Consider the following 15722-nt stretch of genomic DNA (forward strand, 5'->3'; position numbering starts at 1 on the left):
GTATAGAGAAGGTAAAGCATCTGAACTGAGGCTAATGGGACTGTCAGCAGTTTTGCATTTTGATTATAACATAGAAATCCAGCTGAGTTGGACAAGGACATACTGTCTGGAAAGCACCAATACAGGGCTGCACACGTGGTCACATGTACTGTGGCTGTGGCTGGAAGACTGAATGCATTTAAATGAATATTTCTAGAAAAATTTTAATAAAAAGGATTTCATTGTCTAATCCTGGAAGCTTGTGCTTTCAGTGTGAGCACATGATACCATCAGGACTATATGTAATGAAGCTGACAAAAGCTGATCATCAATGCAAAACTCTTTTATGAAAAGACAGTATAATTTTTTTTTTTAGATATTTTAATTGCTGTGCAGTAAACCTTGTAACTCTCAGTGAGCTTTCAGATGAGCTCATGACAATGCATCCACTTGGTTTCTATTATGTGAGTGGATAACACTCACACATCCTCTTGAGTATGCTGCTGGTTTTGATTCATTTTCAGGGGTCAGTGGAGCTAATAAAAGCCTGTTTGGTTGTCATCTAGACCTTTGCCATTTGACTGCAGTGCAGACCTTTGAATGACATCTAACAGTGACATCTGACATTTAACTCTACTGAGCTGAGTTACTGTATATGTCCACATAGCCTGCAAAATCAAACTGAAAGCTATACAGTCACTGACTGGTTGGACACTGCAGCTGCACTACAGTGTAGACAAGGAAAGCTCTCTATTAGAATGGACTGAATCACTTCATAACTTGCGCTTCACTGATGCCTTGGGTTCATCAAGCGTGAGTTCAGGACAACTGAATGGCCCTGGCCTTCCATAGTCTCCAGCAAAAACAAAACTGATTGTGACAGTCAAATCATTCCATTGAGGTTAGCACCATGACATAAATCATTGACAGTTTCAACTTTGAAAACTGTTTTCTTGTCTTCTGTCCATGAAAATTCTATGCTAGCCCACCAACAGGATATCAACAGTCTATTTGTTCCATTCCACACAAACAATAAATCATAATTTAGCACCAAGTCTAGAGCTTCTTCAGAAAATTAGGGCAAACTGTGTTCAGAGCTACTTCTAGATGAAGACTTAAATTAAATGGCCCTTGTGGTTATCTAGTGCAGTCCATACTAAGTATATGGTTATGGATACATGTGTACAGTGGGATATACACTGATCAGCCACAACATTCTGACCACTAACAGGTGAAGTGAAAAACATTGATCATCTTGTCATATAATTCAACATTCTGCTGGGAAATGTTAAGTCCTCACGTTTATGTGGATATTTGACATGTACCACCCACCTAAACATCACAGGTCAAGCAACCCTCCAACCCCCACCCCCCCATGGCAACAGCAGTCCTTGATGCCAGTTGCCACCTTCAGCAGGTCAATGCACCCCGACACACCACAAAAACTGCTCAGGAGTGACCTGGGGAACATGACAGAGCTAAGCTGTTCACCTGGGTTCCACACTCCCCAGATCCAAATCTTATTGAGCATCTGTGGGATGTGCCAGGATAAGTCTGATCTAAGTAGGTCCCACCCTGCAACCCACAGGACCCACAGACCTCACTGCCACCATCCCGGTACCACAGGACATCCCCTGAGGTCCTGAGTCCATGAACCACTGGGTCAGAGGAGTTTTAGCAGCATAGCATAGAATAACTTTTATTGTTGCTATACACAAAAAATGTAAGATGAAATTGGTGGGAGCATCTCCTCATAGTGCACTTAAAAAATACAAATATGCAAAATGCATACATAATAAAACTATTAAATAGAAAGATCAATAAAAGTCTGCATGTACACACACTCGTGTTGCACTGCCCCATGTCTGACCAAGAGAAAACTGTCCAGATGTATCTGTGGGGGATAGTCCACACAATATTAGGCAGGTGGTCATAATGTTATGCCTGATCGGTGTATATGCTGTATGTTTTGTGTTTATGATTGTCGGTAATTGCGTGTATACTGTTAAAGCGATTCCAATGGCTCAGGAGAGGGGCATGGGTGAGTTGGGGAACATAGTTACTGCATTGGTCTGTGTAAACCTGTATAAACTAACATTACTATTGTTTCCACCATTTATTCAGCCAACGGAGCTTCCCACATCCTGCATATCTACCAAGGTGATGCAGTATTTTGATATACAACAATTAACCAAAGCATTAAAACGGCTGACTCACCGTCCTTTTACAATGCAATGGTCTGCTATGAAACCTTGGGTCCTGGCAGCATATTGATGCTACTTTGACACATACCGACCAACTACACATTGCTCTAGATCAAGCCCACCCCTCCATGGCCACAGCACTCCCTGAGGGGAGCAGCCTCAATTCCACAAGGCAAGTAGTCCCTGCCACACTGCAAATACTGCTAAAGGACAGGTCAAGGACCATGCCAAAGAGACCAAGCCACTGAGTTGGCCTCCAAATACCCAGACAGAGGATCTATGAGATGCTTTGGAACATGCCGGTACATGGCAGTCCCACCACCAAGAAATTGAGCCTGAAACCCATAGGAGCCCAAGAATCTGCATTCAATGTCCTAGTGCCAAACATCACACCACACCCTCAAAGTTCGCCTGCCCATGCCCAGATGGGCCAGAGTTATTTTGGCAACATGAAATGGACCTACACAATATTTTGCAAGTGGTTTTAATGTTGTGGCAGGCAGCTGAAGAAAAGAAGAGAAAATGATTCTGAGCACTTCAAAAACCTGACGGGAGAGTGAGTAAGTGATCAGAAAGATACACAAATGTGGATTTTACACATTAAAATATTTAATACTTCATTTCGATAATGGTAAGGCAGGAGAACCTTCCCCATAAACTGAGGTTTGAAGGATTTACTATCTTATTAAAGTCCTGGACATTTTCAGGAGCGTGTCAGACATTGGATATCCAGTACAAACATATGTTTACAATCAGCAAATTCTGTAAATGTACATGGATGCCGTCTCTACAGTCAAATGTATAGACATGATGGGCAGATAATGAAATGACTTTGCAGTTTCTGCTGGTGGGCTGTATCCACACCATTTAGTCATTCCCGATTCTGCTTCAGGGCCATTTGTCATACTGACCTCAGAGTGTGCACCTGCTACACCTGGCCATATCTGCAGGAACCAGTTATCATAAACTGGATTCTTGTCACCAAATGCTTCATTAAACTACTTACTTCACTGTCTAATAAATGTGTGCGGATGTGTATGTATGCAGGTGTGTATATGTGTATATATATTTATGTGTGTGTATATTGAAATATATACACTACACTTCAAAAGTTGAGGTCACTTAGAAATGCCTTATATTTGAAAGCAAAATATTTTTTTTCCAATGAACATAACAGTAAATGAATGATAAATCCAGTGTAGACATTGTTAATGTGGTAAATGACTATTATAGCTGGAAACGGCTGATTTTTAATGGAATATCTCCATAGAGGTACAGAGGAACATTTCCAGCAACCATCACTCCTGTGTTCTAATGCTACATTGTGCTAGCTAACGCTGTTGAAAGGCTCATTGATGACTAGGAAACCCTTGTGCAGTTATATTAGCACATGGATAAAAGTCAGAGTTTTCATGGAAAACATGGAATTATCTCGGTGACCCAAAAACTTTTGTACAGTAGTGTATGTAGTTTGTGTAGAAAGTAGAAGAGCTGACAGACATGGTTGAACATGTTAACGCAACATGCCAAAATTCTTTTTTTTTTAATGCTAGGTTGAACAGCAGTGAAGCTACAAATGCAGTATTAGAAACTATTTAGTCAAAGCATGCATATGATGTATAAGAACATAAATAACATGATGTGTAAGGCTATATTCAATGACAACAAATTATATTATCTGCATTTATGGCTAAGTGTGTCCTAATGTGGCCTCAGAAGACTTAACATGAAGAATTTTTTTCTTTATAAAGCTACAACATAATTACAGTTGGACAAACTATCTATAAAGGCAGATGGTTTTGTAGCTACTATGTTTAGAAACATTCAGCTAAGACTCCAAAAGCACGATGCAGGAACCTCAGCAAGGTCAGAAAGATAGATATATATTAGGGCTGGGACTTTAACGCGTTAATTTCGATTCATTAATTACTGCACAAATAACGCGTTAAATAAATTAACGCATTTAATCGCACCTTTCTCAGTTCCCTAATTTGTGGCACACCAGTAACACTGCTGAACACTCCAGCCCAGTAGGTGGCAGTAATGAAACTAAAGTCTATCTGCAGCATACGGTCTATGGTCTGTAGTGAAGAAGATACACAGGCGTGACGTCAGAGCACAAGGAGGTTTGGTAAACAGTGAAGGAAGATGAGACTCATTGTGCTTGTTGGGAAGAAAGTTTTCTTTTAAAAATCTTCCTGATGGCAGCTTGGATAAAAGCCTGGTTGTTTGCATATTTTGCAACAAAGAATTTTCTGATCACAGCAGCACTTTAAGCCGACGGTATCACCTCAATGTAAAACATGTTCCTGTTAGCACCTGAGCTAACGTTAGCCATGACAGTCCTGCTAACGGCTAACGGTGTAGCCATCCCATAATAGACCACTTTAGAAGACACTGAAAGTGCTTTAGTTTACAAAAAAACGTAAAATGTTGAATATAATCGCTATAATTGCATTTTCAGTTCGCAGTAATCCGTGAATGTAGCAGACAGATGAAAAATGCAGATAAATAGAAATGAAGCAAACATTTTTGTGGTTTAAGTTTTTACACTGCCAAAGTGGTGGAGTAATAAGTTAAACCACAAAAATGTCTGTCTTTTAATAACTTAATTATAAACTTTTAGTTTATGAAAAAATATTTTTGTTTATAAATAACAATGTATATTCCTAAAAAAAAGAACATCAAAATGACACCATTTATCAGACCCAGAAACTATGAAAACAGAATGAATCTGTGGATTTTCAACTTTTTGAAGGTCCTTGAACCACTTATGCTGATGTTATGTACCATACAATGAGAAAACCAAACTAAGTCCAGGCCTTAAATCATCAAAATCACTTTTTTTCTATATGTCCCATTTTAAAATTGCATTAATTTTATAAATTTTAAATTATAAACACGTATATGTCTATTCATTGATTCAACTGTCAACCAAAATTTATTTGAATTGAAAATAATAACTTACTGTGTCAAATATTGCGATTTGACAATGCGATTATTGCGATTAATTAATTACAAAGCCTGTAATTAATTTTTTAAATCGCGTCCCACCACCCAAAAATGTATTTATATATTGTAAATATTTCTTTACTCTCTATTTCGAATAATTTTTGTTTTTGTTTATTCATGTGCACCAGCTAGTGTATGTTCTGTTTGACAATAAAAGTGTCTATTCTATTCGAGCAAATATCACTTCATTAAAAGTGTAACTTTGATATACATTTTGCCTCTAACATTTAAGATTAAGAAATTTGGGTTGAACAGCCATAGTTAATAGGGTCCATATCTAGTTAAGTAAGATAAGAGAAAGAGTTTTGATAACCATGCATTAACGTCACTGTAACCCATTCCTGACAAGTCACATCTCCTCAGATTAAACTTCTCCTGCTGGGACTCTGTGAACTGTACCCAGTGTAACCCCTGCTCCTAATGCTAACGAGCTGTAGGGCGGATCAGTAACACGGCATTCATTCACATTCTGCTGTGGATACACCTCACCTACTGCTGAGGTCTCACTTTCAGTTTTTCACACGCTGCCATTTGTCACTACGTTGTAACGCAGACACAACATTCAACTGACTAAAACGTTACGGCTAACGTCATGCGTCCCGGTATGTAATGAACTCCTCGTGTTGTGTAAAAAACAAACAGAATTCGTCTCAGTTTATCAGGAAACTGAACGAATAGCAAGCAGACCGAAGGGGTCAACTCACCTTGTAAGAGTCCGTCGCAAGTAAGAAATTAAAATCCTGCGCTGCCATTGTTGTTGTGGCTGGATGAATGAACGTAAATGTCAGTTGAGTCTCCTCCCCGGAGGTTAACCAGGCAGCACCCACGGGCCGGGTGAAGAAGCCGACGTTAAGCTGGCCGAGGACACGTCGGAGCACGGCAGAGAAAACGAGTCTTCACCGTGGAAAACCTTCAGAATGTAGCCGTGACTTGGTGCTGCGAGCCCAGGTTCTGGTGCTGCGGCGGTCATTCGGTGGTCTGGCTCCGGTGGGGGTTGTTGGAAAGGGGCGGGTTCCGCACGCATGGCCTCGCGCACGTCCTCTCAGCGCCCCTCTGACTTGCTACGTCATGCTGCGTTCTGGGACACAGAGGATTTTTTTGGAACGAAGTTAAGGCAACACTTTATTAAGCTCGCTATCTGCCTAATTTCTCGTTCCACTTTGTCCTGCGTTTTGGTAAATATTTTTCATGAATTGGAATGCTGAGTGTGGTGAATAACATACTTACCTACGGACAGGAATAGTCCATTGTTGTTTTGTAACTTTCTGTGGTAACGGGGAGACTTGAAGGCAACACAATGTGATGAAGAGTTACCACCCGCCCCCAATGGCCTGAGAGAGCAACATGGATGTTTGAAGAACTGGACACGGGATTACAAGAAGGCCTTTTATTCAAACGAATGAATCCGCAAATACAGAGAGACAGCAGAGGTTTCCATGCTTCCTCTTCGAAGTACCCGTTGGAAATTGAAAATTGCAATGCAAGAGCACAAGACTGAATGTAGCAACGCTGTGTTGTTTAGGGTTAAGAGAAGTGAATATACTCTTTTTTCCCACATTTTCTTTTTGTTCGGCCTGTGCTGCAAAGAATAAATGCCCTTTGTTATAAACTGTGACATTTCTTAACATAATTTGCATGTTTCTGTCATTTTAAGGTGTCCAAGGAGGCATTATCTGACGCTGTCATCAGTCTTTCCAACCGGGTCTGAGAGGGCGCTGTGCTGCTGTTCGCTCATGTCCCCACTAACAGACAGCTGAGATGGAGTATCTAAGTAAGGTCGTTTGTATTTCTCAGAGTGAAGTTGTATTTAAGAAGTTTGCTTCATTTTTTCCCTATTTTATATATATATATATTACATTAACTACACACACACCCATACATATATATGTGTGTATATATATATATATATATATATATATATATATATATATATATATATATATATATATATATATACACACACATATATATGTATGGGTGTGTGTGTAGTTAATGTAATATATACAATCAAGGAAAAAAATATTAGACCACCCTTGTTTTCTTCAGTTTCTTGTTCATTTTAATGCCTGGTACCACTAAAGGTAAACTTGTTTGGACAAAAATAATGATAAGAAATAAACCTCATAAGAGTTTAATTTAAGAGCTGATATAATAACCAAAATCATTCAAGTTCTTCCATCAATAGCTATGGCATTGTACTGCCAAAACAGCTTTTAGGCACTCCATGTTTTCTTTTCTGTCTGTCTTAGTCCCATGATCCACACAGGAGTTAGTCCTTGATTGCATAACCATTTTTTTTGGTGACTGCAGCCATGCATCTTGGCTGCTCTCCACCAGCTTCTGACATTGTTCTGCTTTCACAGCAGCCCATTCCTGTTGCACAAATTCAAACTACTCACGTGGACAAAATTGTTGGTATCCCTCAGTTAATGAAAGAAAAACCCACAATGGTCACAGAAGTAACTTGAATCTGACACAAGTAATAATAAATAAAAATTCTATGAAAATTAACCAATGAAACTCAGACATTGCTTTTGAACCGTGGTTTAACAGAATTATTTTAAAAAATAAAATCATGAAACAGGCCTGGACAAAAATGATGGTACCCTTAACTTAATATTGAGGCAATCACTGCAATCAAACCATTTGTGTAACTGTCAGTGAGACTTCTGCACCTCTCAGCAGGTATTCTGGTCCACTCCTCATCAGCAGACTGCTCCAGTTGTCTCAGGTTTGAAGGTTCCTTCTCCAGACACCATGTTTCAGCTCCTTCCACAGATGTTCAATAGGATTTAGATCAGGGCTCATAGAGGCCACTTCAGAATAGTCCAGTGTTTTCCTCTTAGCCATTCTTGGCTGTTTTTAGCTGTGTGTTTTGGCTCATTATCCTGTTGCAAGACCCATAACCTGCGACTGAGACCAAGCTTTCTGACACTGGGCAGCACATTTCTCTCTAGAATACCTTGATAGTCATGAGATTTCAGTGTACCTGCATAGATTCCAGACACCCTGTACCAGATGCAGCAAAGCAGCCCCAGAACATAACAGAACCTCCTCCATGTTTCACAGTAGGGACAGTGTTCTTTTCTTCATATGCTTCATTTTTGCGTCTATGAACATAGAGCTGATGTTTGAGTTGATGATTTCAAGATGGCGCCGTGAGAGCGGCAGCTAGTTACAGCAGCTCCAGTTAACTTTAGGTCTGTTTAGTTATTTTTGTAGTTTTCTTCCCTTTTTAAGTTTTTTTTTCATCAAGTAGGGTGACGCTTTTGTACGGGACAGACATGGATGTGCAAATTGCGCTTCCCCTACTTTGTTTACTACTGATTTCAGAAGTTTTTAAATCCACATCTGGTGAACCGTTCAGCCACGGCATTGTTTACAGTCGGGAACAGCTGTTGGCGCTGAGCCAGGCCAGGCCGCCGTCGTGGGAGAGACCAGACATCCCAGCTGAGCTCCGCAGGAGGAGGAGAGGATGCCGGGCAGGACTGAAGCGTCGGGAGAAGAGGAGACGCACATCGGACTTCCACTACAACTCTGGGAGCTGTCACCTCCAGAAGTTCTCTGATGATACAGCCATTGTTGGGTGTGTATCTGAAGGGGACGAGCGGGAGTACAGGATGGTCATCTCTGACTTTGTTGACTGGTGTGAGCTAAACCATCTGCAGCTCAACGCCAGTAAGACGAAGGAGATGATCGTGGACTTCAGCAGGAGGAGGACACCTCAGACTGCACCGGTGAACATCCAGGGTTTGGACATTGACATGGTGGACACATACAAATACCTGGGTGTTCACCTCAATAATAAACTGGACTGGACACACAATACAGAGGTTCTGTACAAGAAGGGCCAAAGTCGTCTCCACCTGCTGAGGAGACTGAGGTCCTCTGGAGTGTGCAGGACTCTGCTCAGGACATTCTATGACTCTGTGGTAGCGTCTGCTATTTTCTATGCAGTGGTCTGCTGGGGAGCAGGGAGCACTGAAAGGGACAGAAAGAGACTAAACAGAAGGTCAGGAGGAGGTTCTGTCCTGGACTGTTCCCTGGACTCCATAGAGGAGGTGGGTGAGAGGAGGATGTTGTCAAAGCTCACATCCATCATGGACAATCCCTCTCACCCACTGCATGACACTGTGGGGTCTTTAAGCAGCTCCTTCAGCAGCAGACTGAGACATCCACCCTGCAAGAAGGAACGCTATCACAGGTCCTTCATCCCATCTGCTATAAGACTTTACAACATCAGCATCACTGGCTGATGTTAACATAAACTGGACTCACCCCAAACCATAAAATTTACACAGACATTATTGCACTGCTACATCTTTGCACTTTTAAACTTAATTTATTTTTTAAGCCACTTTATACTGTCATTGTCTTACAGTGTGTCAATACTGTATTATTTCATCCTCATCGCTCACCCCTGTATATATTGTAAATATTATTACTACTGTTCTATTATTATTTTATTCCTATTACTATGTCTATTGCTACATAAGCTGCTGTAACAATGTAAATTTCCCCTGGCGTGGGGAGAAATAAAGGACTTATCTTATGTGCCTTGCCAAAAAGTTCCAGTTTTGTCTCGTCTGTCCATAGGACATTCTCCCAGAAGCTTTGTGGCTTTTCAACATGCAGTTTGGCAAATTCCAGTCTGGCTTTTTTATGATTTGTTTTCAACAATGATGTCCTCCTTGGTCGTCTCCCATGAAGTCCACTTTGGCTCAAACAATGACGGATGGTGTGATCTGACACTGATGTAGCTTGACCTTGGAGTTCACCTTTAATGTCTTTAGAGGTTGTTCTGGGCTCTTTTGTTACCATTCCTATTATCCGTCTCTTCCATTTGTCATCAGTTTTCCTCCTGAGGCCACGTCCAGGGAGGTTGGCTACAGTCCCATGGATCTTAAATTTCTGAATAATATGTACAACTGTAGTCACAGGAACATCAAGCTGCTTGGAGATGGTCTTCTAGCCTTTACCTTTAACATGCTGGTCTATAATTTTCTTTCTAATCTCCTGAGACAACTCTGTCCTTGGCTTCCTCTGGTCCATGTTTAGTGTGGTACACACCATGTCACCAAACAGCACAGTGACTACTGTAACCCTATAAATAGGCCGACTGACTGATTACAAGTTTGTAGACACCTGTTTAGGATTTCTTAATATATGTTTGTAAGGGTTAAATAATTTCTCCACCAATTATGACTGTAAGATTACTAATAATGTTTCTCCACCAATATTAAAATGTAGGCTAAATGTTTACTTAAATGGGGTTAAGGGTTTTATGCAGAATTATTATATAGTCTACCTGATATTTGACCAGCAAAGTATTTAGATTAGACCGATATAGTAATGCAGCATATGAAACACTTCTTGTTGCGCTGTCAAGAAGAGCTTCAGGAATTGAAAGGGGAATTATTTAGCTTGACAGATTCTGTATAAAATTGAGGTAGCTGGAATCTATACAAGTTAGAGACCAAAATGTGAAAAACAAAACAACTGAGGCAGTGAACTTATATTTATGTACATTTATTAAACTAAACTAAACAATAACAACAACAATAACACACATTCAGATGAATAACAACACAAAAAAAATAAGAGGGTTAAATGTGAATGATGGGAAAAGGAAGGAAGAGAACACTATTTTAACGTAACACTGGGATTAATATTACGCTTGAAATATGGTGTTCTGAGGCAAAGGGGAAAATAGACCACACCTGAAAGCAGCCGTCAATTTGGTAGTAGGCTAATTTGATCGCCTGTGAATTTTATCTTTGAAAAGATAATTTGAGAAAGTTGCACCAAGTTCCAGTGACTGAAAGGTACTTGCGTGCCGTGATGGTGATGATGATGACGATGATCAAATCAAATCAAATCAAAAATTTATTTGTAGAGCACTTTCCAACAACATAGAAGAAGACCAAAGTGCTTTCCAGACAGAATAATAAACAAAACAATACAATTGTTGATTACTATAGAACCATAAAACCCATAAAAACACAAAACTAAGAAAACCATAAAAACCATAAAACAGTCCTAGGGTTTGAAAGCACGTCTAAATAGATGGGTTTTTAATCTAGACTTAAAAAGCTGCAGGTTGGTAATAACGCAGAGCTCCAGTGGGAGTGCATTCCAGAGTCTTGGGGCGGCTACAGCAAAGCACCGATCACCCCACTGCTTATACCGGGACCTGGGCACATCCAGCACCATCTGTGTGGACGACCAGAGGGCTCTACTGGGGCGGTGGATGGTTAAAAGCTCCGATATGTATAAAGGAGCTAGGCCTTGAAGGGCTTTAAAAACAAATGTTAAAATGATGATGATGATGATGATGATGCTGTCTCAGTGGATAGTACGGTCAGCCTTTGTTGATGTGGGTCAGAACAGCGGTGGACAGAGTGGAGCCTTGGAGTCAGGAGAGCTCCTTCTTCGAACGTAGGACTCTTCCGGGAGGACTCTGATGGTGCAGGACTTACTGTGGTAAAAAAAAAAAAAAAAAAAAAAGGACTCTCAATGGTGCTTTCAGATGTGGTCTTTTAAAGTGGGCCTTTGCATATCATTAACTCAGCAGGGGTCTGGTACATCCTCCATCAGGGAGGGCTGATGTTCAGATGTCCCTCACAGAGTTACATTTTCAGGTAATTTTTGTGGTGTCTGTAACTCCAATAATATTGCAATATGGTGAACGGGATGTATCTGGGTGTATTACTGACAGAAAGGGGATCAGAATGATACCAAATATCATGTGAATGGCAGACATGTTAAGAATTATCATATTGATACTAATCACGAGGAATAAAAGATTAAAGGCAAGGCAAGATGTAGATTGACCATGAAGTTATTGAAAAGTTCACTTGTCCTGTGAAATGGATGTACATGAAAAGGAATTTAGGCCAAAATTGTGAGATGATTGTCTTTCTTGGTTCTGATGTGAGTCCAGAGTTTCTTTGTCAGTGAGTGGAATGTCTTTGAAGTTGTCATTTAGGTTCCTGAGCCTCCCCCAACAAAATTAACTTTGGTGGTGCTAGGCAATTGAGAATTTGTATGCAATGTTTGTTCAAAGAACTAAGAAATACAGTACACATTAGTATATTACGCACATGTAGTCATAGTCTAATGTGTCATTCAAGTGTTTTCCCTGCATAGAAAAGAGGATTTTTAAAGTTTTCATCCTTCAAGTGTCCCATTTGTTATCATAAAAGTGTACATCGGAACACAATGAAAAGAGCAGCTGATATAATAAGTCTTGTTCACTTCTGTAGTTCTGTGCGAGAACATACAGCAGACAGAGCTTCACAGTTAAGTCTCTATTTTAATTCCATTAGTCAAAAACTGTGTATAGTTTTTAATGTGGAATATCACTGGTTATGCTTAACAGGAGTCTCATTAAATACTGCTTAACTGTAAAAGTGAGGAATGAAGTAGAAACAGTTAATAAATGCACCAGGATTTTAAAGCACACGTTCAAGTCTTGCACCTTCTATAACTCTCTTTTGAATGTGATCTGTTTTCTATTACACAAAACAAAAGCTCTGTAGACGCATTACTTTTCTCAGTAGTTGGTGCAGTATAAGTTTCCATGTTATCATGTGTACCATCCATTTAATTACATGTGCAATACTTCATTATCGTGTGAGATAGATAGATAGATAGATAGATAGATAGATAGATAGATAGATAGATAGATAGATAGATAGATAGATAGATAGATAGATAGATAGATAGATAGATAGATAGATAGATAGATAGATAGATAGATAGATAGATAGATAGATAGATAGATAGATAGAATTCATTGGAACAAAGGTAAGTGATGGGTTACCCAAAACTGAAAACTGAAAAATTATGTACATTTCAGAATTATACAAAAAGGCCTTTTTCAGGGAACAAGAAATGGGTTAACAACTTAAAGCTGTTCTGCAGCAATGGAGGTTCATCAGGCCTTAAAAGTTGGTTTTACCAAATCCTACAGGTTTCCCGACTTTTCTTAATTATTTACATCCCCTCTGTCTGCATAAAAATAGTTTTGGAACACACTGTGGCACCATACCCTCCAGAATATTATTTGAATATTATTTTACTGCAGAAAATAGTGTGTTGCTATAAAAATGGAGAGGAAAAGGCAATTAACAACAGAAGAGAGACAGACCATCATAACACTTAAAAATGTAGGTCATTCCTACAGAGAAACTGTAAAGAAAGTCAAGATGTCAGTGAGTACAGTTTTCTTCACCATCGAAAGGCTCAGAAACTGAAGGAAACTCTGCCAGGAAGAGGTCTGGAAGACCCAAAGCCACAACAGAATCATTAGACAAGTTTGTGAGAGTCAACAGCTTGGTGATAGGAGCTCACAGGACAACAGCTTTAAACACAGCTTACCAGTGGCTGTAGTAAGAAGTCTCAGTTTCAACTGTGAGGAGAAGACTTGGAGTTGCAGGTGTAAAAAAAAGAATAAGAAAAACATGGCAAATATGTGACAACAAAAGGTAAGAGGGGGGTCTGACAGACAGTAACAAATAACAAAAGATCAGAGAATTATGAATAACAGTGGGTAATGAAATGAAGGAGTGACGTGACACTAGAAGGTATATGTGGCATCTGTGCTATTTTCTTCATCAGTGTGAATGTGAGTGTGCTTGTTTGTCTCTATTTGTAGAGATACATATAGAGAGATTCCCTGACGGAGTCCAACACCCACTGGAAACGTATCTGACTTTGTGCCGAGTATGCGGACACAGCTTTCACTTTCATTGTACAGGGATTGAATGGCTCATATCGGTACTCCAGCAGTAACCCCCACAGATTTCCTCGGGGAACACGGTTGTAGGCCTTCTCCCGACCCACAAAACATGTGAATTGTCTGGTTGAACTCCCAAAGCTCCACAAGGGTAAAGAGCTGGTCCACCGTTGCACGACCAGGACGGAATCTGCATTGCTCCTCCTGGATCGAAGGTTCGACAACCGGTCGGAGCCTCCCTTCCAGCACACTAGAGGAAACTTTTCCTGAGGAGGCTGAGAAGTGCGATACCCTGACGGTTGGCACACACACCACCACCCTGGTCTGCTACTCCACAGGCCCTATACCCAATGCCCACACAACATTGACGATTGAAGAGACATGTAAGCCAAGACAGTCCAACAATGTCCAGAGCCTTCAGCATCTGAGGACCATTCTCATAAACACTTGGCACCTTGCCACCAAGGAGCTTCTTAACTACCTCGGCAACCTCTGCCACGGATATCGACGAAGATTAGAGGATGTGAAGGAGGCACTCCTGGATTCAGGAGTTCCTCAAAGTGCTCTGTCCACTGCCTGACAATGTCTCCAGTATGGGTTAATAGTTCTCCCCTCCAACTGTGCACAGCCTGAGTAAAGCCCTGCCTCCCCTTCCTGAGGTGTTGAACGGTTTGCGAGAACTTCCTCGAGGCCAACCGAAAGTCCTTCTCCAAAGCCTCCCCGAACTCCTCCTACACCTGAGTTTTAAGAAAGAGAAGCTGGAATATATTGTCACAACTGGAAAAACTAATGGGAAGAGAGGCCGAGGCAGACAGAGAATAAAAATGATGGACTGACTGACATCATGGCTACATGTGGAACGGGCAACAGACACAATTCAGAAAGCAAAAGATCGGATCAGATACAGAGAAATGATCGCCTATGCTGAATGGTATGGCACTTGATTTATTGATTGATTGATTGATTGATCGATTGTATCAAATACAGTGAAAAATGGGGTGGTCAACCAATCAACCAATCAGCTTTCAAACCACACCTGTGCAGTCATTTGGTTTCCTAATAACACGTGAGCATCCAATCAGCATTGAGCTTTACTGAAGGGACTCCAAACAGTTCACTTGAACACATTATTGAGAAGGACTACTCTTACTCCCCAAAGACAAAGGAAATGAAGTAAGTCTTGAGCTCAGAAAGAAGATAGTGGAGGCTGACAATAAGAGGGAAGGCTATGCTGCTAATTCCAAGCGTTTTACAGTGTCTACATCATGCTGTGGGGCTGTTTTGCAGCCTCAGGCACAGGGAGCCTTGTTCACATGCATGGCATCATGAAAAAAGAAAATTATGCTGACATTTTGAGGAATAACATGAAGAAATCTGCTCTTAGTCAAGGCTTAGGTTGTTGCTGGGTCTTCCAACGAGATAATGACCCAAAGCATAAATCACAACAGGTCTAACAGTTCTTAAAGGACACCAAAACCAAGGTCCTGGAGTGGCCCACACAGAGCCCATATCTCTACCAATCTGTGGCGGGCACTCAAAGAGAATGTCCATGTTTGGAAACCATTCAGTTTGGACCAGCTGGAAAAAATTTTATATGAAGAATGGGCCACATGTGCCAACCTTGTAAAGAACTACTCTAAGAGGTTGTTGTCAGTTGTGGCTCCGAAAGGGTACACTATTGACTAATAATGACCACGGGGCTAATCATTTTGGCCGTGTCATTTTTTCTTTTTCTTGTTTCAGCGCATTGCATCAATAAAATATCTTAGTCAAACTTCATGAAGATT

General features: G+C 40.6%; 1 protein-coding gene across 1 annotated transcript in view; it reads right to left on the minus strand.

Moving 5' to 3' along the window:
- The window catches only part of nampt2 (nicotinamide phosphoribosyltransferase 2), a 32071-nt gene extending 25880 nt beyond the window's left edge, over positions 1 to 6191 (minus strand). The window contains exon 1 of the mRNA XM_023282555.3: positions 5900 to 6191. Coding sequence (XP_023138323.1) covers positions 5900 to 5947 — 48 coding nt within the window. The 5' untranslated portion in view covers positions 5948 to 6191. The remainder of the gene's footprint in view (positions 1 to 5899) is intronic.
- Between the last annotated feature and the right edge of the window lie 9531 nt (positions 6192 to 15722).

Source organism: Amphiprion ocellaris, chromosome 5 (genome assembly GCF_022539595.1).
Source record: "Amphiprion ocellaris isolate individual 3 ecotype Okinawa chromosome 5, ASM2253959v1, whole genome shotgun sequence".
NCBI lineage: Eukaryota > Metazoa > Chordata > Actinopteri > Pomacentridae > Amphiprion > Amphiprion ocellaris.